At 64.1% G+C, this 27,828-nt stretch overlaps 2 protein-coding genes across 4 annotated transcripts in view; one reads left to right on the top strand and one right to left on the bottom strand.

The window, feature by feature from the left end:
• Window positions 1-248: 248 nt before the first annotated feature.
• On the bottom strand, window positions 249-5,399 carry CDK5 (cyclin dependent kinase 5). Of its 2 annotated transcripts, none has more exons than XM_067535702.1 (12): window positions 5,260-5,399; window positions 4,679-4,767; window positions 4,301-4,368; window positions 3,865-3,925; window positions 3,641-3,697; window positions 3,197-3,292; window positions 2,853-2,927; window positions 2,273-2,369; window positions 2,104-2,173; window positions 1,726-1,786; window positions 1,197-1,277; window positions 249-839 (listed from the first exon to the last, which is right to left on the bottom strand). In XM_067535702.1, exons 1-12 carry the CDS (start codon window positions 5,294-5,296, stop codon window positions 753-755), a joined length of 879 nt encoding a protein of 292 aa, XP_067391803.1. In that variant the 5' UTR covers window positions 5,297-5,399; the 3' UTR covers window positions 249-752. The 2 variants fall into 2 exon arrangements, with proteins under 2 accessions (XP_067391803.1, XP_067391804.1); XM_067535703.1 differs by having other exon boundaries at window positions 5,289-5,336.
• Window positions 5,400-10,578: 5,179 nt separating this feature from the next.
• The window catches only part of SLC4A2 (solute carrier family 4 member 2), a 46,730-nt gene continuing 29,480 nt past the window's right edge, over window positions 10,579-27,828 (top strand). For both annotated transcript variants that reach the window (XM_067535704.1, XM_067535706.1), the window contains exons 1-3: window positions 10,579-10,657; window positions 10,940-11,043; window positions 14,250-14,335. The gene's annotated coding sequence lies outside the window, so the exon portion shown is untranslated. The remainder of the gene's footprint in view (window positions 10,658-10,939; window positions 11,044-14,249; window positions 14,336-27,828) is intronic.

A 27,828-nucleotide genomic window follows, 5' to 3' on the forward strand; every position in this document is an offset into this window, starting at 1 on the left:
CTCCCGCCCAGCCAGGGAAGGGGGCCCAGCTTGATGTGCTCCGTGGGGCTGCGGCTTCCCCACGTCAGGCCGCAGCAGATCCCCATTGCAGCCGCAGCCCTGGGAGCGCCCCCTTGCCCCCCGCACAGCAAGGCAGGAGCGGCAGAGCCCCGGCCCACAGAGCTGGCTCAGGCTGGGGGCAACGCAGCCCCCCAGCCCCATGGAAGTGGGGCCCGCAGCAGCGAGGAGAAAAGCGCAGGACGCAGACGGGGGGAGAACAGTTTATGAAATGAAACATACACGTTCAGCCACACAGGAGCACGGTGCAGGAGGGAGGGGTGTGTCCCGGCCCCCCCAGGGAGTCAGAGCCGGGACCCCACCCCACCGGTGGGGGCGTAACGAGCAGGGGCAGCCCAGAGGAGCCGTTTCTCGCCCCTGGGCCGAGGCTCCGGCGAAGGGAAGAGACAGCCACGGCTCCTCCGGGTCCTGTGCCCCAATGGGCAGCGTCCAGCTAGAACCCCTGCCCCCCTGCCCCCCGCAGGGCTGGCCCGATCCCGACAGAGGCAGGGGTGCTGGGCGCTCACAGCAGGAGAGGGGCGCCTGGCTCCTGCCCCGGGGGCCCAGCAGGACTGGTATAAAACCTAATAAATACCTTGAGGGGGGTCCCAGGGCTGCCGGTGCCCTGCCCAGCCCCCCGTGCCCGGCCCCTGCTCCCGACAGCAGGGCCGTGCCGTGCCGTGCCCTCCCCTCCCCAGTGCGGGCCGGCTGGCAGCTCAGGGCAGGCAGAAGTCGGTGAAGTAGGAGTGCTGCAGGGCCTCCTCGGCCGAGATGCGCTGCGCCGGGTTGCACTTCAGCAGGTTCTGTGGAGGCAGCAGAGGGGCGGGTGAGGGGGCCAGGACCACAGTGCCAGGCAGCTCCCACCCTCAGGGCTGTTGGGGGAGGGGGTCACACAACCCCTGCAGCCCCACAGGGGCCTGGCACCCACGGCAGAGGGGAGGAGAGGCCGCCCGGCCGCCCAGCTCCCCAGCCTGCGGCGAGGGGCCGGCAGCTGCGGGACACGTACGCGAAGGGCTTGGGCCAAGACACCCCAGAACCTTCAATGGCAGTCGCAGGGCCCCAGCAGCGCCCCAGCAGCGCCCCAGGGACAGGCCTGACCCTTCCCGTCCATGGGCGGCCGCCTCCCTCCGCCCACAGCCCCGGCCGGCCGCAGCGCTCACCTGGAGCAGGTCCCGGCCCGTGCCGTTCAGCTTGGGCACCACGTTCAGCAGCGGCGTCGTGGCAGGGTACATGGGGTACGGCTGGGGGGAGCAGAGACAGCTGGGGCAGGCCAGCGCTAACCCCCAGACGGGCAACCCCGGCTTCCCCCCCCCCCGGCACTAACCCCCAGACAGGGACAACCCCGGCTTCTCTCCCTCCCCCCCCTGGTGCTAACCCCCCGGCCAGGGGCAACCCCCTTTCCCCTCCCCCAGCACGAAACCCCCCAGGCTCTACCCTCGCTCCCAGCTCCTCCCCCCTCGCCCCGCTGCAGCCAGCCCCACACACTGGTCTTCAGCGGGCCGGGGCTGCCCGTGGTGTGTTGTGACATGGCGCACACCGGCCACGCGTCATTCGTGGCTCCCACGGATGGGGACCCAAGAACTGCAGCCAGTGGCTGGAGGGGGGCTCCGTGCCCCTCCCCACAAGACCAGGCCAGGCCCCTGGGCGCCTGTCCCCTGCCTGGCACTCACCTTGTAGTCTGGCACTCACCTTGTAGTCTGGGAGCTTGGTCATGGCCGGCCACTGTTCTTCGGTTGGGGTTCCCAGCAGCGTGGGGTGGGTTAAGGGCCATCTCTCCACCCTGCCAGCCAGCTGGGGGTTGCAGCAGATCCAGGCCCCAGGCCCTACCCCACCACCCCTCGCAGGGCTCCCCCAGTCAGGGGGAAGAGCATCCTCTGCAGGAGCCGCACGCGCTGCCCCTCGCCCACACACCCACAGGAGGTCCAGGATCCCTGGTTCCCGAAGGATAGACCCCGCCTGTGGCTCGACCGGCCCCGCCCTGCCCCAGCCTTTTGGCTTGTGTCTGGTCCCAGCCTCCCTCCAGGTTTGCTAAACACGCCCCAGCAAAGAGGAGTTTTAAAAAGATATCGGAAAATCCTCTTCAGCTGGTCGTCCACATCATTCCCCGGGAACAGGGGCCGCCCGGCGTTGGCCAGCTCTGGAGGGGGAGAGAGATGGGGCTGAGCCCAGGAAGTCCTGCACCCCCACCCCGCCCCGGGCACGCAGCCCCACACAACGGGAGCAGGGCAGCGGGTACCTGCGAAGATGCAGCCAGCTGACCACATGTCTATGGAGGTGGAGTAGAGCTTGGCACCAAAGAGCACGTCAGGGGGACGGTACCACAGCGTGACAACCTGCCGGGCAGAGACGGGGTCAGAGCCGCACTTCCTCCAGAGCTGCCTGCCCCCCGCAGGGAACGGGGCCGACACCCCACAGCCCCTGGATCACGTCGCTTCCTCGCTTTGCCCCAGCTGCTGCGTGATCCAGGCCGGCAGAGGCACCGGCTAAGCCAGGCAGACAGGATCCGTCTGCCAACGGCCGGCCTCGGGAACCGCCTCCGCTGGGTGAGGAGGAAGAAATCGGGGCTGGACAGGGCACTCTCCTCCAAGTCAGCTGGCCCCCGTGCTTCAGTGCAGCTGCAGGGAGCGGGGTGCGCTGCGCTGCGCTGTGCTGTGCTGGGGGGCCAGCGAGGGGTGCTGCGCCGTGGGGGGGCTCTCCTCTCACAGAGCAGCGCCAGGCGTTCACCTCTGCAGAACGGCCTGTCCAGCCGCCGCACACCTGCCACCTGCCGAAAGGCCGTGTCCCCCATGCCCTCGGGACGCCCCTGGACGACTCACCTCTGCTGAATAACAGCGCACGGGGATCCCAAAGGCCCGAGCCAAGCCAAAGTCAGCCAGTTTGAGCTCCCCATTCTGCCGAGAGAGAGAGAGAGAGAGAGATGCCATCCACTGAGAATCTGTCACGCAGCAAATCACAGCAGCTGCCCCCAGAGGCCGGGAAGCAGCAAAGCCTCTTCCCCGCACTCAGGAGGCGAACGCTCCCGCCATGGGGGTGAGAGAACAGTGAGCAGCTCCCCCCACCCTGCCCTGCAGCCCCCGGCCAGCCCCGCCCTGGCGCTGCCCCTCGGCCCAGCCCAGCCCTGCAGCCCGGGGCGCCCGTGCAGCCGGCGTGGGTCACTCACTCGGTTGATGAGCAGGTTCTGCGGCTTCAGGTCCCTGTGCAGCACGTTGCGGCTGTGGCAGAAGGCCAGGCCCTTCAGCAGCTGGTACATGAAGGACTGCGAGAGAGAGAGAGAGCAGCGCTGAGTGTGCTCCAGGCACAGCCCAACCCCCTCCCCCAGGAAGCAGGGGATTCTCCCCCCACCCGTGGGCCCAGGGGAGCCCCAGCCGGCCTGTCTGGGAGGAGCAGCTCGTAGGTGCTGCCAGCTCAGAAGGTACCTTGGAAAGCACCGTACAGCGGACGCAGCGACTGGCACGGCACGGCACGGCCCCCCCCGCAGAAGTGGGGGGACCACGTTTGGGACACCCCACCATTTTTTTTTGACAAAACTGGGCATGTCCCCCATTCGCAAGGATGTAAAAAAAGGGGCGCGAAGCACCATCACAGCCCGGCCCTGCAAACCCACCTTGACGTTCTCAGGGTCCAGGTCCCCATTGCAGCTGTCAAAGTATTTCTTCAGGTCCTAGAGGGAGGAGAGGGATGCCTGCATCAGCGTCGGGGAGCTGGGGCAGAGCCAGGAACGGCAGCTCCGGGCCACCCCGCCAACTCCACTCCCCCCTCTGGGATGAGGGCGGAATTCGGCCACCGTGCTCCCTACTTCCTCCTGGACCCCCACAGCTCCCGGCTCACCTGGTCGCAGAACTCAAAGACCAGCGTCAGCTTCTTGTCGCTGTGCAGGACATCGTGCAGCCTGCAAGGCAGGAAAGCCAGTCAGCGCTCCCAGCAGCAGCCCAAGGACACTTCGGGGCCGCCTGCCCCACCGGCCAGCACGGAGCGCTGACAGCCCGGTCCCCGGGGTGGGGGATTCGGCCACACAGCCCCCCGGCCCTTCGCCTCGGGGACACAGCGCTGGGCCCCCGGGCAGGAGACAAGCGCTCCACCCCAGCGGCAGCTCTGCTCGCCCGAGACAGCGGAGCAGGGATGGCAGCGCCGTGTCACAGGCCTCCCCGCAGGCCGGGAAAGTGCCCAACTCCCCCAGCCGCCCGCAGGGACAGTGCCACATGGCCCCGGGGCTCCCCGTGCCCAGGTCCAACCCCGGCCCCGGCCCAGCCAGAGCCCCCCTTGCCTGACGATGTTCTTGTGTTTCAGCTCCTTGAGCAGACAGATCTCCCGCAGGGCGGAGCTGGGGACGCCCTAGAGAGGGGACGGGAGAGATGATCAGCACCTGCTGCCCACAGAGCCAGGCCCCTACGTGCCCCCCCCGCCCCGGGCACAGGTACAGAGAGGCACCAGCTGCAAGTAGGGCGGGGGCCAGGAGCCACAAAGGCAGGTGAGCCCCCAGCCCCGGCCCCTGGCCATGGCTCACAGCAGGGCCCGGACCCGGGCCCAAACCTGCCCTTCTGCAGCTGGGAACCTGCGTGCGCAGCCCCCGCCCGTCCCGGGGAGCCCTGCCCACGTCGGGCGCTACGGGGCGAGCAGTGACTGGAGCACAGCGGCCGGGCACCTCGTCATCGTCGTCCAGCCGGACCCGCTTCAGCGCCACGATCTCGTGGGTCTCCCTGTTCTTGGCTTTGAAGACGGTCCCGTAGGTCCCTGTGGGGAGAGGCTGTGAGCCCCCGGCACCGGCCCCCAGACAGCTCAGAGCGCCCTAGGGCCGCCCCAGCTCTGCCTGCCGCCCCACTGCAGCCCTGCCCCCACCCTGCCCCACTGCAGCCCCGCCCCCAGCTCTGCCTGCCGCCCCACTGCAGCCCCGCCCCACTGCAGCCCCGCCCCCACCCTGCCCCACTGCAGCCCCGCCCCCAGCTCTGCAGCCCTGCCCCCACCCTGCCCCACTGCAGCCCCGCCCCCAGCTCTGCCTGCCACCCCACTGCAGCCCCGCCCCCACCCTGCCTGCCGCCCCACTGCAGCCCTGCCCCTCTGCAGCCCCGCCCGGCCCCCAGCTCTGCCCCACTGCAGCCCCGCCCCCACCCTGCCCCTCTGCAGCCCCAGCCTCTCCCGGGCCGGGCCGGGCCGGGCCGGGCTGCGCGGACCGCGGCTAGGCCCAGCCCGAGCGGACGCGGACACGGGCACACACCGCCCCGGTACCTTCCCCGATCTTCTCCAGCTTCTCGTACTTCTGCATCGCGCCGCACCGGGCCCGCCCGGACTACAGCTCCCGGCAGCCCCCGCGCGCCCACAGACAGCTCCCGGCAACCCCCGCGCGCCCACAGACAGCTCCCGGCCACCCCTCCCCCACAGACAACTCCCGGCAGCCCCCGCGCGGCCTCAGACCGTTCCCGGCAGCCCCCGCGCGCCCGGCCCGGCCCGGCCCTCCTCCCCCACAAGCAGCTCCCGGCAGCCCCCGCGAGGCCCAGACAGCTCCCAGCAGCCCCCGCGCGGCCTCAGACCGCTCCCGGCAGCCCCCGCGCGGCCGGTTCGGCCCCCTCCCCCTCAGCAGAGCTTGTGCGGTCCCGGTCCCCTCCCACCAGGGGTCTCTAGTTAGGCCGCAGGCAACCGGACCCACAGGGGTGGGCGCGTCCCCCATAATGGCCCTGCTCCCCTCCCCCCCCGACACAGCCTGCCCCTCCCCCCGGGATGGCAGAGTCTGCCCCTCCCCCCCCGTCACATCAGGCTGCACGGCCCGGCCTGGGTCCCGGTGCGAGCTCCAGCCGACAGCCCTGCTACGTGGCTTCCTCGCTGCTGCCTCCGGTATCCCACCCCTGCTGCAGCCAGGCTGTGATCCCAGGACACTGCCCTGCAGTCCCCGCTCTCCTCCGTGTCAGGGCCTAGACAGGGATCAGGCACCGCTCAGCCGCCCCGGCAATAAGCTGAGTACATTGAGCTCCTGCGGCCTGACGTCGTGAGGCTGTTCCAGCTCCGGATGGTTCCTGTGGCCCTCCACGTCCCACAGGTGTGCACACCAGAACCAATGTCTTACCGGGATCACCTCCCTGCTTCTCCTGGCTAGCCCCTTTCTATACATCCAAGGATCATATTAGCCCTTTGTCCCACAGCCGTGCACCCAGAGCTCCTGCTGAGGTGATTATCTGCAGTGATCCTAAATCCCGCTCCAAGCCAGTGCTTTCCCTGGCAGTCTCCCCCCATAGGTATGACCTGCATTCTTGGCTCCTCCACTGCCTTCCATTCGGCTCTGTTAAAACATGTTTTGTTGGATTGTGACCATTGAATCAGGCAATTCAGATCACTCTAACAGTGACCTGTCCTCTGTATTTATTACTCCACCCATCTTTCTCATCTGCACACTTGAAGAGCAAAATTTGATAACCTCAACTAGATTATTGATAAATATAATAAATAGTTCCTGGCTAGAAACATCCTCACTAATTGATATTTCCCCATTTCCAAGCATATGCTGAGATCTGTCAGGGAGCCAGATTTTTAATTTATTCCTGTGCCCTGAGAATTCCACATAATACAAGGTTTTTAATCCAAATGCCATGTACTACATCAAATGCCTTGGACATAGCCAAGCATACTATATCCACACAGTTTACCTTTATCAACCAGGCCTGTAACCCTTTTAAAAAAACAAAAAAAAAACCTCAAAACAAGTCAGGTTTCTTTGCCAAGACCAACCTTCCATGAAACTGTGCTGACTGGCAATGATATTTCATCATAGCATCATCGAAGATGGGGGTTGGAAGGGACCTCAGGAGGTATCTAGTCCAACCCCCTGCTCACAGCCGAACCAACCCCAACTAAATCATCCCAGCCAGGGCTTTGTCAAGCCAGGCCTTAAAAACCTCCAAAGATGGAGATTCCACCACCTCCCTAGGTAACCCATTCCAGTGCTTCACCACCCTCCTAGTAAAAAACTTTTTCCTAATGTCCAACCTAGACCTCCCCCACTGCAACTTGAGACAGTTGCTCCTTGTTCTGTCATCTGCCACCACTGAGAATAGCCTAGCTCCATCCTCCCTGGAACCCCCTTTCAGGTAGTTAAAGGCCGCTATCAAATCCCCCCTCATTCTTCTCTTCTGCAGACTAAACAAGCCTAGTTCCCTTAGCCTCTCCTCATAAGTCCTGTGCTCCAGCCCCCTCATCATTTTCATTGCCCTCCGCTGGACTCTCTCCAACTTGTCCACATCCTCTTTGTAGTGGGGGGCCCAAAACTGGACACAATACTCCAAATGTGGCCTCACCAATGCCGAATAGAGGGGAATAATCACTTCCCGCGATCTGCTGGCAATGCCCCTCCTAATGCAGCCCAATATGCCATTAGCCTTCTTGCCAACCAGGACACACTGCTGACTCATATCCAGCTTCTTATCCACTGTTACCCCCAGGTCCTTTTCTGCAGAACTGCTGCCTAGCTCGTCGGTCCCCAGTCTGTAGCTGTGCATGGGATTCTTCCGTCTTAGGTGCAGGACTCTGCACTTGTCCTGGTTGAACCTCATTAGATTTCTTTTGGCCCAATTCTCCAGTTTGTTTAGGTCCTTCTGTATCCTATCCCTACCTTGCAGGGTATCTACCACTCCCCCTAGCTTAGTGTCATTCGCAAACTTGCTGAGGGTGCAATCTACCCCATCCTCCAGATCATTAATGAAGATGTTGAACAAAACGGGCCCCAGGACCAACCACTGGGGCACTTCGCTTGTTACCAGCTGCCAGCTAGACATGGAGCCATTGATCACTACTTGTTGAGCCCTATGTTCTAGCCAGTTCTATATCCATTTTAAAGTCCATTCATCCAACCCATACTTCTTTAACTTGCTGATAAAAATACTGTGAGAGACAGTATCAAAAGCTTTGCTAAAGTCAAGGTATATCACGTCCACCGCTTTCCCCACATCCACAGAGCCCGTCACCTCTTCATCGAAAGCAATCAGGTTGGTCAGGCATGACTTTCCCTTGGTGTATCCGTGTTGACTGTTCCTGATCACCTTCCTCTCTTCCAAGTGCCTTCAAATGGATTCCTTGAGGACCTGCTCCATGATTTTTCCAGGGATTGAGGTGAGGCTGACCGGTCTGTAGGTCCCTGGATCCTCTTTCCTCCCTTCTTTGAAGCTGGGCACTATATTTGCTGTTTTCCAGTCATCCAGGACCTCCCCCAATCACCATGAGTTTTCAAAGATAATGGCCAATGGCTCTGCAATCACATCAGCCAATTCCTCCAGCACCCTCGAATGCATTGCGTCCGGCCCCATGGACTTGTGCATGCCCAGCCTGTATAAATAGTCTTGGACCTGTTCTGTCAGCACTGCGGGATGTTCACCTCCTCCCTATTCTGTGCTGCCCAGTGCAGTAGTCTGGGAATTGACCTTGTCTGTGAGGACAGAGGCAAAAAAACCATTGAGTACCTCAGCTTTCTCCACATCCTCTGTCACTAGGTTGTCTCCCCCATTCTGTAAGAGGCCCACACTTTCCCTGATCACCTTCTTGTTGCTAACATGCCTGTAGAAACCCTTCTTGTTCCCCTTCACGTCCCTTGCTAGCTGTAACTCTAATTGTGTTTTGCCCTTCCTGATTTCACCCCTGCACGTTCGAGCAGAGTTTTTATACTCCTCCCTAGTCATCTGACCAAGCTGCCACTTCTTGTAAGCTTCTTTTTTGTGTGTAAGTTCGCCAAAGACTTCTTTGTTAAGCCAAGCTGGACGCCTACCATATTTGCTATTCTTTCTGCACATCGGGATGGTTTGTTCCTGTGCGCTCAATAAGGTTTCTTTAAAATACAGCCAGCTCTCTTGGGTTCCTTTCCCCCTCATATTAGCCTCCCAGGGAATCCTGCCCATCAGTTCCCTGAGGGAGTCAAAGTCTGCTTTTCTGAAGTCCATGGTCCGTACCCTGCTGTTCTCCTTTCTTCCCTTTGTCAGGATCCTGAACTCGACCATCTCATGGTCACTGCTTCTGTTTCCTGTGCTTCCCGTGGCTCAGTGGGGCTGGCCGCAGGCTAGGCAGCGCTTGTCTCTCAGTGGATCTCTCCCACATGGGGCTCAGTGGGGCTGGCTGTGGTCCGGATGGGGCCCATCTCTCAGTGGGTCTGTCCAGTGTGGGGCTCAGTGGAGCTGGCTGTGGGCCGGGCAGGGCTTGTCTCTCAGTGGGTCTGTCCCATGTGGGGCTCAGTGGAGCTGGTGGCGGGCTGGATGGGGCCTGCCTCAGCGGGTCTGTCCCATGTGGGGCTCGGCAGCCCCCTGTGCGTTGCCTGGCTGCTCTCCCACTGCAGCGCCCTGCACTCCTGGCCGTGGGGCAGTGGGCTCAGCGCCGGGGCAGGGGCACAGCTGATCCCCGCGTGCCTGAGCTGGGGGGAGGCTGTGGGCGCTGGGCACCCGGAGGCCCCTGCACCCCCTTGCCCGTGTGGGGCTGCGTTGGGGGTCCGGGTACCCTGGGGATCTTGCTGGGCTGGTGCAGGAGGTGCAGCGCCGTGCATTAGGGATCTCTGGGGCGGGGGACAGGCGGGGGGGTCCCTGCGGGAGGTGTGGCGCGGGGGTGTTGGGGTATCGGGGTGTGTGGCTTGTTGGGGTCAGGGACGGGGGTGCCGGCGTGTCTCGCTGGGGGGCGGGGCGAGGCGGGGCGGGGCGCCCCACAAGAGGCGGTCGGGCACGCGCATGCTCCCGGCACGTGGAAAGTTTCGGGGCTGGGCAGCGCGCGCGCCCGTCCCGTCCTGTCCCGCTCGCCTCCGTCCGCGGGCCCCGCCCCCCGCCTCGGGAGCGCGCAGGCCCCGCCCATCCCCGCGCGCGGACGGAGGAGCCGCCTCAGGTGAGTTGGGGGCCGGAGCGAGCGAGCTCCGCGCGTGCACGTGCGGGAAGCGCGGCCCCGAGGCCCGCGCCGGATCCACAGCCCTGGGACGTGGGGGGGTCGAGCGGGGGGGGATGGCTGGGGGTCAGCGGGGGGGTCGTGTGTGTGGGGGATGGGTTAGCTGGGGGGTACTGAGGGGTGGCTGGGACGTGGGGGGGTCGTGTGTGGGGTGGCTGAGGGTGTGGATGGGTTAGCTGGGTGGGATACGGGCTTGGGGGTGCTGAGGGGTGGCTGGGACGGGGGTGGGTCGAGCAGGGGGGGGTCGTGTGTGGGGTGGGGTTGGGGAGCTGGGGGGTGGGCGGGACGGGCTGGGGGGGCTGTCGAGCCAGGTTGAGTGGGCTGAGGGGGCAGGGAGCTTGTGGGGCATGGGGGCAGGATAACGGTGGGGGCGGGGGGTGTTCAGTGGGGCAGGGCGGTGGGGCCATGGGGCAGAGCGATGGAGAGCGGCACGCCCGGAGCTGGCCGAGCCAGGGTGACAGGCGTTAGTTCGGCGCGTGTGGCGACAGCTCCGGGGCGGCTGGGAGCCGGGCGTTGCTGCGCCGGGAGCAGCCGGTGCTGGACATGCGGCCGTGGGCCGGCCGGCCAGGGGGGCGCGGACCCCGGGACAGCTGGGGGTGTCAGCTGCAGAGGTTGCCCTGGGAGCATGTCTGCGGAGGAGGAGAGGCGGGAAGGAGAAGCCGGGGAATCCCTGCCAGGTTCCCTGCCTCGCTTTCCTCAGGCCGGCCGGCAGGAGGGCAGGTGGCAGCTGGTGGGTGGTCCTGTGCCCTCGGCCAGGTGTCTGTGCTGTGGGCAGGCTGCTTTCCCCCTCAGTAACGGGGTTCCTGCCTCTGAGCCCCCCATGGGTGATCAGCCGGGGCTCAGCCCCTCCTGGGCTGCTTGTGAGGGGTGATGGTGTGGGAATGGGGGGCGGGTGGGTGCCCGTCTGGGAGGCGGCTCCCCATGGAATCGGGCTGTTACGTAACTTTAGAAGCAGGTTCATTCCCTCCAGGAAGAGGAACAAACTCTCCCTCCCCCCCTCCTCTCCCTGCAGCCTCTCGGCAGAGAAGAGCCCATCCCATCGAGGAGCTCCCGAGTGGCCAGGGCCCTAGCACAGCCCTGCTCCCGGGAGGTAGTGGCTGCAGCTCATGGTAGGAGGTGAGTTTCTGGGGGCGGGGAATTCCACAGGCGAGGGCCCTGACTCTGGGGGTGGTCGCCCCTCTGGCCCTAGCCTGGACCCTGCTTTGCCTGGCCTGAGCTCCTGTGACTACCCCGGCATCCTCTCCGTCGCCAGCCTCTGCAGCTTCACTTCTCCTTTCTCAGCCTTTCTCTTGCCTGCCTCGTCCCTGCTGGCTCTTCTCCGCCTCCCACTCGCTGCTGGCCCGCCCTCCTGCTCTCCCACATCCCCCGGTCTTGCCAGCTGAAAAGGAAACAAACTTGTCACTAACTCCCAAGAACTTGCTTCCTCCTGCTCCTGCTGCCATGTGGCTGGGCTGACCACGTCCCTTCCCGCTGCTCTGCACCCTCTAGCCCCGCTTGCTCCCCTCCCAGGCTGGCGTGGGCTCTCCTCGGCCCCTTTTCCCTGGTGTAAGGCAAAGGGCTTGTCCCTGCCCTTCTCCTTCCCCAGCCGTCTGCTCCTGGCCCAGCAGTCAGTCCCGCCTCCCTCCGTCCTGTCCGCCTGGTTTCCATGGCTGCTCCACGGCTCTCCTCTCCCCCATGCTCTTGGTGTCGCTCAGGTGTGTCCTCTCAGTGACCTCATCTGCTCCATGTTTCCATTGCCACCTGTCCGCTGACGCTTCTCAAATCTGCCTGGGCCCCGTCTCTGCTCTAGTGTCTCCAGAACCCAACCCCTCTTCCTCTGGATTCCTCTCCACACCCTGCATCTCCATCAACAGCTCCTGGCCTCCCTGTCTCCCCGGCCCATACACTTGGTGCCAGCTTTGTCTCCTCTCTGCTCCCATCTCTCTTGCCCTTTCCCCACTGCTCAGACCTGTGTCTGTGCCCTGAGTGTCTCTTGCCCCGCTCACTGTTACCCTCTCCAGCCATTCTGCAGGCGCTGCTGCAAATTCAGCTCTGTTTCCTGCTGCACCACTGTAGCTCATCTAATTGCATCTTCCTCTTGCTGTCTGAGCACCAGATAACAACAGTCCCTCCCTTGCCGGCTGGTCAGAGAGAGATGGCTTCAGTGGGTTATTTCTCTTTCAACAGTCTAGAGAGGAAGCTCAGTCTCAGAGCTGAGGTTTGCATTTCAGTTTGAGTGTGGTGCAGCCAAAGCTTTCGTCCCCTTGTGGCAGTGAGTTCTGGCGTCTAGGACCAGTTCCTAAAGTTGCTTCCTGCACTTGTGAGTCTTCTCCAGTTGGTCGACAGCTTCATTGTTGGGTCAGAACTGGGTCAGAGCTGTGCTGTGAGTTTGGGGTTGCGGAGGAAAGGGATGTCAGGTCCCCACAGGATCGGTGCTGCCCCCCCAGCTTTGGGACTGTCTCATGGAGGAACCTGGTCAGTGAGCCTGACCCCCAGGGGGTCTCACTCTTCCTCCAGGGCAGGCCCATGGGCTCACCACATGCTGAGACTGACCCACTGGGGCGCCAGCACCCCCGCTGCACCCTGTGAGCGCTGCGAGTCCTGCTGAGCCAGGCACCTGGCAGAGCCTTGTACGCTCTGCGAGGCTCCGTGCACCTCACCGAGGTTTCCAGTGACACTCGAGCAGCGTTTTCACACCCGGCGGGTGCGCCAGGCCCTGGTGCGCCGCAGCAGACGGCCTTAGGCCAGTACAGAGACCTGATGGTTAAAGGAGTGTGTCAGGCACCAGCCAAGCTGCCGTGAGGCCCCATGTTCAGGATCTCGGGCTCTCTCTCAGACTTCCTTATTCAGTTCCCAGGTGAGAGAGCTTCCCGCAGCTTCCACTTACTCCTCACCCCGCTCGTTCCTTTGTCCTTGAGCTGGGATCTCTATCGCTTGCCTGTCAGAGGTGGGGAAATCCTTGACTCACTGGAGCTTGCATTGTCTCTCTGGCCCCCTTGTTGATCTGGGGTGGTTTCAACCAGTTCCTTAATGACTCTTCAGTGAGGGGGAAGGGAAAGGAGACCTGCACTGAGAGCAAACTTAATCCTTCTCCGGGGTAGCCATGCCAAGTAGAGAGGAAACCGAGGCACACAAGCTTCATAAAACTTACAAAAATCCCCACTTTGTCACAAGAGGTCTCTCAGGGCCAACCCCCTAGAGGGCTTTGAAAATCCGGCCAGAGACCTTGAATTAGACTCTGTTCAGCGGGGAGACAGCGCAGAGTGGAGCAGCAAAGCGATGTGGTGTTGGAGTGAGCCCTGTGTTGAGCTGCTTCGTCCTGCACTGGCGGGGGCTCTGTTGGGACGTCCAGCTGTGTCTCTAGGGATAATTAACACACAGGAGTGTGTCAGGAAGCAGTTAGGTTTGCTGCACACATCATGCCTGACTCATACCCACAAATGCAAGGAGATGAATGCGGATCTACTGAATGGCATGTGCCCCTTGGCCCAGCCAGAGGCTCCCCCTTACATCACAACCGAGAGCACAGCAGAGCCTAAACTCTGCCGCCCCGGAGATGTCAGCCTGGATCATGTCCTTTGCCAAACCGGGGCCTCCCCAGCTCACCACACCACTGAACCAAACAGCCACTGGGTGGACTGGACTGGACCAGATTCACTCTAGCGCACACATTGGTGACGAGCTGAATGCTGGGATCAGCGGGTTTGGCCTTTCCCTTACTGTCCCTGGTGAGCTTCTCTGGTCAAACTGGTCCTTTCTGGCCTGGATGCCTTTGAATGTAAGTGCAAGTGGTTGGGTAAAGGGGTGTCTGGAGCAGGGGCAGAAATTGGGATTTTAAGTCCCTTTTTGAGCACAGCCCTAACTGGAGTTGCTTTCAGAGAACCTGTGTAATACGTTTCTGGGAGTCAGGAATGCACAGATCAGTGTGCTGTAGATGTGACATTTTGCTATCCATTCCTCACACCTCCCTGGAGCCAGCCACTCCCCGACCTGCTGCTAGATTGGAACTAGCGTCCCCTAGAGGACAAAAGCCCCGTGTCCCATTCCCTGTCCTGGGGCCGGATTGGAGCCAGTGTCCCCTTGAGGGTATTGACCCCGTGTCCAATTCTCTGATCCACCCAGCGTCAGCGAGTCTCCGAGGCAGAGGGTGTTGGGTAGGGGTGTAACCATAAGATCATGGCCGGAGCCACTTTGGTCTGGGCGGCGTCCCTGTGCTTGGCTCTAGTGTCCCGAGGTTGAGGGAAGGGCGGGTGAGAGGCGGGAGGTGGGGACGGGTATTTCCCCAGGGCAAGGAGCATGCCTGAGGCATGAGTTACGCCCTTACTGTCCCTTCTGTATTTCAGTGACTGGTGGAACGGTGCAGGGCAGATCGGTCCCTTCTCTTCACTGCCCCGCCTGAGCCCCCGCGGAGCTGGCTATCACCACGCAGGTGAGTCCGCCCAGACGCCGCGCCCAGGCAGAGGTGTGGGCCGGGTGTGTGCAGGAAGTCCCCAGACCTTTGGCTTGCCGTAGAAAGATGACGTTGGGTAGCTCTGCCCAGGGACGGTAGCTGTTCTCTCTTTTCAGAGACCTCGTCTCATGCTGGCAGCCATGCCCCACGGGCAGACAGCTTGGGGCTGCAAGCTGTGACTTCACAGCTCTCTCAGTGGCCTGCCTTCCAGCCGTCAGCCCCCTGCGGGTCCAGGCCTGGACTCCCCCTCCCCCCGAGCTCTGTCCCACAGTCTCCTGCTGTTCCAGGAGACGGTTAGCCCCGTCCTCTGGTGCACTTGAAAGTCACTGGACTCTGCTAAGAGCTGCTGACTCGTGTTGCTGGTGGCCCCTGGAAGATCTGGGGGTTAATGGCCAGACCGGAGTGGTGTCCGGGAGCCCCGTCTGCGGAGCTGCTGTGAGCCATTGAGCAACTTGTGCAGCCCAATTACTCTCCCTCGTTAACGTGATGGACGTGGCTTTCTGCTGCCTGCGGGGCTGTTCCCAGAGCAGGTGTCGGGCCTGCTGGGTGGGGGCGGGAGGCTGCGCAGCCCAGGGGCTTGTCACCTCTGCTGGCAGGAGAAGAGCGTGTTCTCTGCAGCACTGACTGCATGGCTGAGGCGCTGGACGCGTGGGAGGGGCTGAGTGCCGGCAGTGGGGGTGTATGTGGGGGTGACGTTAGGGCGAAGGCCCTCGAGGTGCTGTCTGATTGGGGGACAGGGATAGTGTCAGGGTGAGGGTCACTGGGGGGCCAGCAGTGTGGTGAGGGTGGGGGGCTGTGTCTGGGGAAGGTTCCTGAGGCACCGCCAGCATGGAGTGTGTGTGGGGGATGGGGGTACGCTGGGCCCAGGGTCCCGGGGGTGCAGGCAGAGTGTGGGGGGATGGGGGTACGCTGGGCCCAGGGTCCCGGGAATGCCGGCATTGCCGAGGGGGGCGTAGGGCTGAGGACTGGCAGCGTGGGGGGCCAAGCGTTGGAGAGATGTTCTGTGCCGTGTTCCTCGCAGCAGAGTGCAGGGCTGGGGCTGCTCCAGGCTGGGATTTGCTGCTCCCGCAGCTCGCGCTCTCATTAGGACGTGCTCCCGTGGCGTCGGGTCGCTTTGGTGCTGGTAGGAGCCTTGTGCGGCAGCCAGGAAGGCCGGGTGTGGCGGGGAACGGCCTTGCCTTGTTTCGGCTGGTGCAGCCTGTCTGACCCTCCCTCGGCAGCTCGGAGGGGCGGGGGTTTGAGCTCGATACCCCTCTGCCTGCTAGAGCAATTAGCCCCACGGCCCTTAGGGGGCCGGGCGCCCAGCTCTTCGGGGTCACTGGAGTGCTTCAAGCAGGCTGCCAAAGGCAGAAGGATTACATTGCCCTAACGACCCCCCGCCAGTCTCGCCCCGGCTGGTCTCCCCGCGGGTGGCACCTCTGGTCCCTTTTCCTGCGGCGGTGGCTTCGCCCTGAGCGGGCCCCGTGGGAGAGTGGGGCAGACCCTCTTTTCCAGCCGTGTGAGCTTGGACAACTCCCTCTGCATCTCCCCCTGACTCCCAGCAGGAGCTCTGGGTGCCCCGTCTCTGGGGTCTGTCTGCACGGCAGTCCGAGGGGTGTGGGCACCGCGTACCACGCCCGCTAGCTCAGACCCCCCGGCAGTGGAGCTGCAGCCCTGGCTCTCCGTCTGAGCCCATAGCCAGCTCCCTGGTGGGCCTGTCCTGAGGACGGTAGCCTTTGCTGCTGCGGCTCGCAGCTCCTGGGCCCAGAGCCAGGCACATGGGCGCTCGCCCGGTGTGTCCATGTGCGCTGCAGGGCAGACCGTGCCCTGGGTGGTGGGTGAACCTGGCCCTGGCAGGGCTCGACCTCGCGCTATCCCCGTCTCCCGTGGTCCCAGCTAAACTGCCTTGCTCTGTCTGAGGGGCGCCCGGGTGTGCCCCGCCGTATGCCCTGCCCAAGCCTGCTCTGGGGTGGGGAGTGTTAGGGTCCTTTCAAGTCCCTCCCTGGGGACAGGGGCCCTGCTCGCCGGGAGGGGTGGGGAGACAGTGCTGCTGGCCTGGCGCCAGGGCCTTTGCGGCAGCTTCCCGCAGGGGCGGGCAGGGCAGGGGTCTCTCAGTGGAGGGTCTCATCCTTCCCCCTGGCGTGGGCTGCAGGGGGATCTTTCCCCCGCTTCACGTGGCCTGCAGGACCTTGCTGGGTTAGCAAGGAGGCCCCTCGGGTGGACGGATTTGGAGGCGGAGGAAGTGAGTCTGGAATGTCTGGTGGCTGTTGCGGTGATTCACAGGGGACGGGCGAGTAGGATCGGGCCGTCCCTGTCTGCTCTGCTGAAGGCAGGACAGGGAATGGCCAGCTTTATTGATGAGAGATGGGGGCTGCACGCAGAGACCTCCGCTCCGGGGCAGGGGGGACAGCCCCTCTCTGTGGGGCGCTGGAGAAGTTCCCTGAGACTCTGCACTCCGCTATGGTCCCTCAACCTGGAGAGACAGTGAGAGGCTGGCCCGAGCCTGCTGGGGGTGCTGGGTGCCTGTGAGCTGCCGTTCTGGTCGTTTGGGCGAGAGACACCAGAAGAGCCACCCCCCGAGCGTCAGGCCCCGCGCTGGCCGGCCGGCAGCCCTTGCACTGCGAAGGCGGAGCGGAGCCTTCTCTCGAGCTGACACCGCTAGGCTGGTGCGGAGTCTCTGCGAGGCGTTCTCCCGCGGCGTGGCCTCTCGGCTCTGCTGCGGTGTCAGCGCTAACACCTCTGCAAGGACGTTGTGCTGCAGAAAAGCTCCCTCCATCCTGACCTTGTCGCTCAGCGGCAGGACTGTGCAGAGTTGGTTCCCGTTGGCGCTAGAGCAGGTCTGTCAGACAGACATCCCGTCTCGACGTAGCCACTGCCCGAGATGGAGGCTCCCCGGCAGTCCTGCCTGCATTGCTGCAGTGAGTCACCCCCGCTGTTAATCATGTACGTGTATTTCCAGCCTGGTTCTGCCTAGCTGCACTTTCCAGCCCTTGGAGCTAGTTACATCTTGTGTGCTAGACGGAGGAGCCCGATCAGGGGTTAGCTACTCACAGACTGAGTCGTCGCCCCTGAACTTCTCTTTGCGAAGCTACGTCGACTGAGGCCATGGAGCCGATCCCGGTCCAGCCCCAGTGCTGCATTGGGAGCTCGTGGTCAGCTGAGTCCCGGCTTCCTGGGAGAGGGTCCCCATCCTGCCGGCATGGCCGACAGTCAGGGTGTGCGTGTGGGGGAGACTTTGTATGCACACACTGTGCTCTGTGTGTGGGAGGGGCGGGTCAGAGGAGTGCAGCCGGCCCAGGGGCCGGAAGATGGCAGGTCTGGGATGGTCTTTGGCTCCTGTGGGGTTTGCTCCATGCCCTGGGACTGGAAAACTCTGTCCCTTGCCCAGGGGAGCTTTCCCCGTGCGCTGGACAGCTCCGCTGTGTGTGAGCTGTCAACCCTCTTAGCTAACCTGGAGGATAAGGATAGAGGCCTGGACCTTGGCCTGCTGTCCTGTGACGCGCCAGCGCAGCGAGTGGAGGCCAGGCACAAGGTGGCAGCTGAGTGGCACGCTCTGCACTGGCTGGTGGGGCTGGCGGCTTGGCGCCGAGTGAGGCAGCAGTGCTGGAGTCCATGTGGCGGGCGTGTGGTCCTGGTACACCCCCATGGGATGCAGTGGGGAGCTCAGCTGCGCTGTCCCCGTTCCCGTGGTGGGTGGAAAGGCCTCGCGCTTTCTCAGTGCAGCGTGGGAAGAAGCGGGAAGGGAATTGTGAAAGCCCGAGCTTGGAGACTCAGACCTGCCCCCGAGTCCAGCTATCTGCGCAACTCACTGCTGCAGGATGTCGTATCAGATGTGGAGCAGGGATGGGGAAAAGCATCTGGAGAATCCTGGGGCCTGTAGGATGGGGAGCATCAGCTGGGCAGGTTCAAAGGCAGGGATGCGTTGGACTCTGGCAAAGAAGGGAACGGGGGAAGGAGTCGCTGGCTGGCTGGCATGGCTGTGGCAGCTCGGTGTGTCTGGGCTGGCACAAGGTGGCGCCCCTGGTGCAGGTAACCCAGCCTGTGGAGCTTGGGGTGCGAGGTGATGAAGGGCTCCCGCTGCCTGGCCTGGCTGGGGACCCCAGGATTCCTGCTGTGGGAAGCGATGGCAGGCCGGCGCCGGGGGCTGAGTCGTGTGGCTCGCTGCTCAGTGATGCTGGGCCTCTGAGCCTGGCGGGGGGAGATGTAACACGGGCCAGGACTGTTCCCGGCACTCCCGGCCAGCGTGGTGCACAGTGCCGTGCTCTGCGTGAGCCCAGCTCGTGGCCTGGCTGCCTCCAGTCGCTGGGGGAGGGGAGGTGTCTGCGCCCGGATCCCGTTAGCCGGAGAGCGCCAGCCCTGCTCATTGCCTGGGCCAGCTCAGCATGCGAAGCTCCGGGCCTGGGGCTGGGCCGGGTCCCTGCACCGCAGAGCTTCTCTGCTGGTGGGGGGTGGCTCTGCGGGTCCCTTCTTGCCCTGGGACGTGGTTGTGGGCTCGGCGGCTGGGGAGGAGTGTCTCCTCCAGCCCCCACTTCAGCGCTGGGTGCAGGTCAAGGCAGGCCAAGGGATTGGGGTGCCGGCCCCTCCTGTTCCCGCAGCGCCACCCTGGAGCTGTCAGCGGAGCGCTCTCCCCCATGGCCACCCTAGAGCTGGTTCCCTGCCCCACCCTGAATCGTGCCTGGCCTGGGCTTTGCGGGAGCTCTCACCGCACCAGTCCCTCTGGCCGCCCGGGCACTGGGCTCTCTGGAGTCACTCCCCAGGCTGCTGGCCCGGCCTCGCCAAGCAGCAGTGAAAGGGAATGAGGCGATCCGTCTCCGTCCCCCCCTTATCTGCAAAGCCCATAAGTGCAGCTGACCCAGCACTGCACCCTGCACGTCGTGCTGCTCTTGGGAACATCCCGGTCCTGCGCCGGGGGTGCTGCACCCCCGAATCAGCAGCTTGCCCTGAGCTGCTCAGTGGGCTCCCCTCAAAGTCCAGCAGGGCAGCTTCTCCAGTGCCTGCCCCCTGCCCCCACAGCCCCTTCCGGCAGAGTCCCGCAGGCGACAGCCGCCCTGCACAGCGTCAGGGCCACGCTGAGTAGCTGCGGCTGCTTCGCCCCACCGCAGGCTCAGTGTGTCCTGGCATCTGGGCCAGCCCCAAGGCAGAGAGCAGCGACCCAGCCAGGCAGGCTGCGTGGAGCCTCCCGCCGGGCTGAGGCCAGGGGCACTCTGGCCTTTTCCAGGGTCCCCAGGGCCACTCCTGACAGCCATAAATGGGGGGCGGGGGCTGGCGGCTGCCTGGACGGCTCCCAGCATGCAGTGCTCCTGCTCCTGCTCCGGGAGGCGCTGGGAGGGGCGGGAGCTGTGCAGGGAGTCTAGTTCTGTCACCCCTGGCAGGAGGCGGGACTCCTGCCACGTTGCACAGGGATGCTGAAGGGTCAGGGCTCCCTCGGCGCGACAGGCCCTCCCCAGCATGGTGCATGCTCACCTGCTGCTCTGCCCTCATTTCCCCCTTCCGCAGGGGCTGGCTGAGCGCGCCAGGCGGGAGGGGCCCAGTCGCAGGGAAGATGGAAGGCAGTAGCCCAGGCCGGAGTGCTGCTCTGCCGCCCTTTTGAGCAGCTGCTGCCTTTCTGGACCTGCTGCTTGGCGAGGTGCCCCAGCTTCTCGGATCGGCTCCTGTGGAATTCCTGCAGGGCCAGAGCTGGCCCTCTCCTCCCCGCCGGCCAGGTCCCCAGTCCCCCCTGCGGCGGTGTCTGACCTGCACAAAGCGGTTACGTTCCCTCCTCTCTTACTCCCCTTCCTTCTCTCCCAGCCCCAGGCTGGCAGTCCCTCTAGCCGGCGCTGGACGTTGGCCTCCCCCTCCAGCCCAGGCAGCGGCTGTGCCCAGCAGGCGTGCCTGTCTCGGCAGCGTGCTGTGCCCCAGTCAGTTACAGAGACTTGGCACTGGCAGCTTTGTTTGGGGAAAGGGCCCGGTACAGACTTGCCGAAACAAAGTCCTGCCGCGGCGGCTTTTTCTCGTTCCCGCGCGTATAAAAAGCTCCAGCCTCAGCCGGGAGCCGAGGGCTCAGAGCTGCAGCCGGGCCCAGCTCTCTAGGGCAGGGACGGGGCTGCTGGCACGTTTGCGCCTGGTTCCGAGCTCTCGCGTGGGGCTGGCCCGGCAGAGCTGAGCTCGAACAGCGAATCAGTCCCGCTGCTGGTGCGGGTGGCTGAGGGGCCCCCGGCGGCGTGGCTGCCCCTTGCTGCAAGAAGTCTCCCGCAGCAGCTCTGCGTTAAACAAGAAGCAACTTGCTGGCAAAGGAAGCCTGGGAGGCCGGCCGCGGAGGCCTGTGGATCCCTACGCAGGAGGCCGTGCTGTGGGGTGAGTGGGGTGCAGGTGCGGTGCAGGAGCTCGAGGGCACTGCTGATGCATCCGATATGAGGCTCCATCCTCACCCATGTGTGCAATTTGCTGCAGCTGTGTGTGCGCCAGTGGAGCCGGGGTGGCTGAGCCAGGCTGCGTAGCTGGAGCCGGCGAGCCTGCCGTGGGGCATGGTCTAGCTTAGCTTGACTCGCTCGCTCCAGGGCCAGGGGATGTGGGAAATGGTGCTTCGGGGCAGGTGGAGGAGGGTGCGTGGCAGGGAGCCACCGCCCGGCCCCTGCCCTTCCTCGGGGAAGGAGGCTGTTCTCCCAGGCAGAACGGCTGGATCTTGAGCGCCAGCGCGGAGGGGATTGTTCCAGTCAGACGAGGCCGGAGTGTGACCCAGGGGTCAGATGTGGCCATGCTGGGCCCTGCGGGGAGGCATGTGGAAACGACAGCTCCCAGCTTGCCGTGCTGCGCCTTGAGCCACGCTGCCCTGCACGCTGGGCCCGGCAGGGGCAGCACTTCCCTGGGCACATCTGCAGCCTGTCCCTCTCCTGGGCGCCCTGCAGGTGTCCATGTGCCGCCCTCCCTCCAGGCAGGCGTGGTTCCGCTCTCACGGCGAGTGGACAGGTGCTCTGCCGGCAGCCCACATCCCGGGGCTCTTGGTGCTGAGGTGGGGGTACGAGGGGGGCCGCCAGACATTCCGGAGCTGGGGAGGGTCCCGACTACGCTGCTCGCTGTGCGAGGTTCTCCGGCCGACTTCATGCCCTCAGTGACCTTCCTTCCATGCCGAGACGAGGGCCGTTGGCCCCTGGCGTGGGACCTGTCCTGGCCCAGGCTGAGGACGGAAAGGGACGTGCTCACAGCTGGGGGGCGAGGGTGAGCAGAACGCCCCCCACCCGTCACCCTGTCCTGTGCCCTGCAAGCTCCCACAGCCCCTCAGGGCTTCTCTCTCTCCCCAGCACATCCAGCTAGCGGGTCTGGAGACGGGAGAGGGCAGCCCGTCCCCTGCCCCCCGAAGGCCTGGTGCTGGGCTCGGCTCTCCCCTGGGCTGCGGCAGGGATTCCCAGCGCTGTGCCCCCTCTGCCCCAGGTTCACGGGAGGGAGGGGCTTTGGGGAAAGGGGAGGAAATGTCCCTTCTCTAGTCAAGCCTTGACAATGGCAGCGTCTTGGGCAGGGACCGGCTTTGGGTTGCGGATTTGTACAGCGTCTGGCGCAGCGGGGCTGGGTCCATGGCTGGGGACAGCTGTGGCCTGCTGCTAGCCTGCTCGGGGTGGGGAGTGTCAGGCTGGCATCAGGCCAGGGGGCCGAGCGAGCTGTGGGTCCTGGGGCAGGCGCTTGTGGCGGGACAGGACGGGAACAACCCGGGGCACGGAGAGGACACGCCCAGCTCTGGAGACAGGTGAGGAGGAGATGAAGCAGCAAGGTCTCTAGCGTGGGCGGGTGCTGGCAGCGTGGTGAGCAGGGCAGGGGCTGGGCGGGGGGCAGGCCCCATTGTCCGGGCCTCCCTCACTTGTCGTGTTTGAGGGCACCCCACCCCCCATCGCCCAGCGGGAGCTTTCCTAGGCTGGGCTCTGCCTGCTGCCCCGGGGGCTGGGCCGTCCTGCCGGGGCCAGCTGCTCTTGGCCGTTGCCGCCATGGAACATTAGAGCCCCTGAGGAATGTGCTGGACGAAGAGCAGCCGTGGGGATTAGAGCCTGTTATGGCTGGATTCCTCCTCTTCCTCCCGCTGGAGCCTGCACAGGGTGGAGAGAGCCTGGGGCCAAGCCGGCATGGGGCAAAGCAGCTGCCTCCCGGGCTCTGCCCCCTCTCGCCTGCCCCTCACAGGCCGGGGATGCTCAGGGCACGCGGGAGGCCAGGGGTGGCGCCTGCTAGTGCAGTCCGTATGGAGACCTGCTTCAGCACCTGCGCTGCTCTGCTGGTGCCTCCGTCCCTGCTCTCCTGCCACCCTTCATGCTGCCCCTGCCGGTGGGCCCAGCCCCTGCCCGGGACCCATGTCTTCCCTGCAGGCTCCTGTACTGAGGGAGCCTCCAGTGCCCTGCGCAGTCTGCTGCGCTTTTGGCTGTCATACGCTACCGGGATAGGGACGGCGTAAGCACGTAGCTAGCTGGAGCCTGTGGCAGTGAGTTCCGCAGGTCAGTCAGGCAGTGTGTAATCAGCTTTACATGGCTGCCTTTCGTCCCCTCGTCCTTGTGTTGTGAGAGGGCAAATGGGAGCCCCCGATCCACCTCTGCTGGCTCAGTTCTGTATCTGTCCATCCGGTCCCGGTCCTGGTCCCTGACGCTGAGCAGGGCCAGCCTTTCACACGCTCCTCAGGCCGGCTCTGTCCTGGCCTCCAAAAGCTCCCAGGCCCGGCTCTGATTTCTGCTCTGCACGTGAGGACACAGTGGTCAGGTGGTATCGTGGGCCAGTGGTCTGTAGCCCACAGTGGTCTGTAGCCAGGCGGTATCGTGGTCCTAGGGGTGTTTTCTTTCCGGCTCTTCAGACGCCTGGTGTCCTGTTTGCTGGGCACGGAGCAGAGCTGTGCTGAGCTGTGTCCTGCTCAGGCTCTGGGCAAGGAGAGAGGTGCTGCTGCTGATCCGCACAGCCAGCGGCCCGTTGCTCCTGGCCACGGATCAAAGGCTGGGGCAGAAGAGGCTCTCGCAGGCGAAGGAGGGAGGCTGGCCGCTGGCCCACTGAGGACCTGGGAGACCCTTGAGGAGGCCGTGGTGGTATTGGGAAGCTTCCAGACTCCCCACACTTGGCAGGAGCTTTGGACACTGCTGGCTGCCGCAGTGGCTCTGGTGTTTCCCGGGCTCTGCCACAGCCACCACCCCGGTGCCGGAGTAGCCAGGGTTTCTGGCTCTCCTCCCTCCGCTGCCTGCTCACCCTTGCCTGGGCTCAGCTGCAGCGGCTGCTTGTCACCCTGGCGGGCACCGGGGCTCTGCTTAGAGGAGAGCAGGCGCTGCAGGCCTGTGGAGGCATCTCCCCACTCCTGGGGTCTGCGCCGGAGGAGATGGCGCCCGCTGGTGGGAATGCACCAGGAAGAGTGTCCGGGGGCACCCCTGGGATCTGCCCGAGATGAGGAGCAGGCGTTCCTGAGCAAGCTGTGAGACGGGTGCTAAAGGCCAGCGATTCGTGCCACTAGCTGACACCAGCAGCCTAGGCTTGGCACGCCTGGCTTCGGGCAGAACGTGGGATGGAAACCACTCGCGCGGCTGGGATGGATGGCCTGCTCTCAGAGGGGACAGGGCAGACCTGCGTTCTCATCCTCCTGCACCCCTCAGCACCTCCACACTGCCGACCAGGAGAGGCGGCGGAGCCCAGGGCCAGGCACTCGTGTGGTTGGAGTCCTTTCTGGAAAGATGCACCCAACAAGATGGGACATGCTGGGAAAACTGGCCCCGCACCACCAGACCCCGCCCTTGTGGGGTTCCCGCTCGGCTCCGTTTCAACCTGTGCAGGGAGCCACGGGGCGAATGTGTCCGACGACACGGAGCCAGGTGCCAGCAATACACAGAGGACCCCCAGCTCTACCCGTCCATGATGGGCCAGGGCTCGGGTGAGCTCCGCTCCTGGTGAAGAGAGCGCGGCGCTGCGGCTGGGCGGGGGACAGCTCGGTGGGTGTTTGCAGCCCTGGCGCAGTCTCCTTTGGTTGAAGCCGGAATCGGGCAGTAGAGGCCAGAGGCTAGGAGTGCTTTTGGGTGCCCGCTGATGCTGAGTGTCTCATGGCAGCGCCCGTGCGCGATGCGTCCTGTCCTTTGCGAGGTGCCGGTGACTCCAGCCCGTCGTGACGGTGCCGCTGTCTGCACTAGAGGGGCAGGAGGCCGTAAGGCATTGGAAAACTCCAGCTAGTGCAGAGCCGTGCAGCGGGGCTGCCGGGCACACCGCAGCTGTCCTCCACTGGCTCCCCAAAGCAGCGAGCCCCCGTCAGCGTCTCCCACCCCATCACCCAGGCACTCGATGAGCAGGGCCCAAGATACCGAGAAGAGCCTGAAGCTCCGGGTCCCAGCTCACTCCTGGGCACGGTGGAGCTGTCCAGCACACGGGGAGAGCTCCTCTGGGCAGGGGAGGAGGCTTTCTCGGGGCCAGTCTCAGGGCATGGAGCAAACACAGGAACCAAGACCCAATCCCAGACCTGCCGCCTTCCGCTCCCTGTGCAGACCTGCCTTCTCTAAGAAAGTTGTAAGTGGGGAACCATCCTCCACAGGGGGCATTTCGAGGGGGGTCCCGCAGGGACCAGCTTTTGGCCCAGTGCTTGCCAGTGTCTTTATTAAGGGGCGGGCAGAAAATATAAGATCGTTACTGGCTAAGTTTGCAGACGACACAGGCTTGGTGGGGCGGGCCCAGGTCAGTTCTAAGAGCGCCCAGCAGTGCTGCGGAACAGGACTCTGCCATGGACCCACGGCATCAGGGCTACGGCCCCGGCTTTGAGACGGTCTCTGGGGGGCCCCATCACTGGGTCAGACCATCTAGGGGTCCCGCTCTTCCTCCAGCGTGAGCCACGTGTCCTCACCACCCCCTCGGGCTGGACCTCTGGGCCTGCAGCCCCCCTGCTCCCCTGTGAGCGCCTGTCAGCGCGTCCCCCGCAGACAGACCCTGAGGGAGACTGGCCCAGCCCCAGGGAGCAGCCCCCGCCACCAGCGTCTGCAGGGACCTGCACCCAGCGCTGGCAGAACAGCCGGGTTTATCAGCAGCTGGACACAGCCTAGGAAGCCCTGAGGTTATCCCAGGAGTGGCTGTTCTGGTCACCCCGCAGCCCAGCCTCGCTATAGTGATCCCCATTGCTCAAGCTGTCTGTCCGTCTGTCCGTCTAACTGCTTTGGTCAGAATCCCAGGTGTGCCCCCCACTGCTTCCCGCGGCCAGCACTTCACCCCGTCTCACACCTCTCCAGCCCTTTGAGGCTGAGCTGGGAAGGGGCAGGGAAGTCAGACCTCTCTGGGTCCTTGGGTGCTAGGTGTCCACATCTGGGCAACTGGATTAGCCATCGTCTTCTCAGATGCGCCACTGATACCGGGATTAAGGCCCAGACAGCTGGGCGACACTCACGCCGCCCGGAGAGCAGGCAGTCCTTTTCCCCCTCCCTGGCTAACAGTGTGGCACAGAGGGAAACTGAGGCACGCACACTCGTGATAAAGATATTACCAAAAATTCCCCCTTTGTCACAGGCTCCTTTGAACATGATGTGCTTTAATACAGCTAAACGCAAGGTCAGACGCTCGGACCGAAGAGTGGGGGTCGCATTCCCCAGATGGGGGCACGCCCAGCTGAACATCAGCTCCCTGTGCGGTGCTGGGGTAGGAGGAGATGGGGGTCGTGGGCTGGGTACGGGGCACTGTCCAGCCGCAGTAGGGAGGTGGCGTTGCCTGTGTGTACTGCTCCAGTGAGACCGTCCGTGGATACTCTCTGGTTCTGGAGGCCACGCTTCAGAAAAGGTTCCTGGACAGATTGGGCAGGGTTCAGACAAGGGCTGCAGGGATGATTGGAGGCCTGGAAGACCTATTTACAGACACAGATTCTTCCGTCGCTCACTGGTTAGTTTATCCAGGACCAGGTTCAGAGGTGACTGGATCGTGGGCTGTGAGTGCCTGGGTGGGGAGATTTCTGTAAGGGGCTCTTTGATCTGGCAGATCCAGTGGCTGGAGGCTGAATCTAGGAACATTCACGCTAGAAATAAGCTGCACATTTTTACCAGTGAAGGCGACTCATCCCTGGGAACGCCTGACCCGGGACGTGGTGGGTTCTGTGTCAGGTGGAGGCTGTAAAGCGAAACCGGCGACTGTTCTAAAAGACATGCTGTAGTTCAGCTTGAGGCAGGGACTGTGGGAGGAGGTTTCCGGCCTGTGTCATGCAGGAGGTCAGACCTCATGGTCCCAATGGTTCTTCAGGCCTTAAAGTCTGTGAAATACGAGCTACACAGCACCAGGTACCTCTCGTTTATTAGCAAAACACCGCAGCCCTGCTCTCAGCCTGCAGGCCGTCTCTCTCCTGGGGTGAGTCCCGTTGGCTGGTGCAGGACTGGCTGGGCAGTGCTCAGACTCCGTAGGGACCAGAGTGGGATAGAGCAGGGTGACTCCTTCGATTGACCGGCTGGCTGACGGCACGTGTTCAGCTGGGTGAAGGCTAATGGACCTAGACCTGAGACGGGATCTTGGGCCACTGTGTAATTGGGATTGTCTGCTAGCAAACCCCCTCCCCAGGCGCAGTCAGGCGTGAACCCGGCATGGCAGGGGGTGCCAGGAGCCAGGGCTGGGAGACTGGAGCCCGGCCGGTCGCTAGCACATCACCACTAGCAGGGCTCAGGCAGCGGGTGGAGCAGGGAGCCCTGACGGGGAGGGTGGCAGAGCACAGGCAGACAGGCAGGGAGCCCCCTCCTCTCAGATGCTTTATGCAGCCCCTTTGACGGCAGTATCTGGGCACCTGCAGCCCCCCAATGGAGCTCTGCTCCCCAGCTCCCTGTGGGGCAGGGCCAGGCTGCTCCCCGCTGGTAGGGCTGGGCCAGGAGCCTGTGGTGGAGCAGGGATTGACCCTGACTCCCCAGTGCAGGCGTGTGCTGCGGAGGGCAGGCCCTGTCAGCTCCCGCCCCCGGTTCCCGCTAGCAGGGCATTGAAATGCTGCCGTGCGTCTCGGGGTGATTGCTGCTTGGCGAGGGCTGTCTGGGCTCGTCCCAGCTGGGCAGAGGGGCCGAGCCTGGGAGCAGCACCCCTGCGGGCAGGCGGCCACGGCTCGTGGTGCAGGGGGTGGGTGCTGCTGGGGCTGTGGAGACAATGCGCCCCATAATCGCCTTAGCCAGGATCAGGCGGGCTAGTTGAGGCTAGTCCCAGGAATGTGACTCCAGTGAAGTGGCAGGCACTGCAGACTAGAGCCGCTCACACACGTGCTAGTCCCAGCCAGCCAGTAATTCATGGAGCTGTGTGGCGCTTGTGTGAAGCGGCATTGGCAGCCTTATCTCCCTATCTGCAGACCTGCCCTGCTTATCTGAGCTGCATTGTTCTGTGCACACAAGAGCCCTTTGTGCCCCGCTTGGGAGCGGGGAAAGGCAGCTGGGCAACGCTGCGGGACTAACCTGAGAGCGGGGGGCCCGAGGGGCCTGTCCTGCCTGCAGACCCCTGCCGCCCGGGGCCTGGGCCTTCTCCAGTCACACCAGGCAGGCAGGCCTGTGGGGAGGGGCTCGCACCCCCGAGGAGACCGTCTGTAA

This window comes from Emydura macquarii, unplaced genomic scaffold, assembly GCF_026122565.2.
Source record: "Emydura macquarii macquarii isolate MOO-44397 ecotype Brisbane River unplaced genomic scaffold, CSIRO-AGI_Emac_v2 contig_3511, whole genome shotgun sequence".
Lineage (NCBI taxonomy): Eukaryota > Metazoa > Chordata > Testudines > Chelidae > Emydura > Emydura macquarii.

What these genes read in the sequence shown, in the direction of transcription:
- CDK5 (XM_067535702.1), bottom strand. Translation starts at nt 5,296, where the DNA reads ATGCAGAAGTACGAGAAGCTGGAGAAGATCGGGGAAG. An exon ending in GGCTGGACGACGATGACGAG is followed by an intron (nt 4,369 to 4,678) that starts GTGCCCGGCCGC and finishes TCCCCTCTCTAG; the next exon opens with GGCGTCCCCAGCTCCGCCCT. An exon ending in AAACACAAGAACATCGTCAG is followed by an intron (nt 3,926 to 4,300) that starts GCAAGGGGGGCT and finishes CCTGCCTTGCAG; the next exon opens with GCTGCACGATGTCCTGCACA.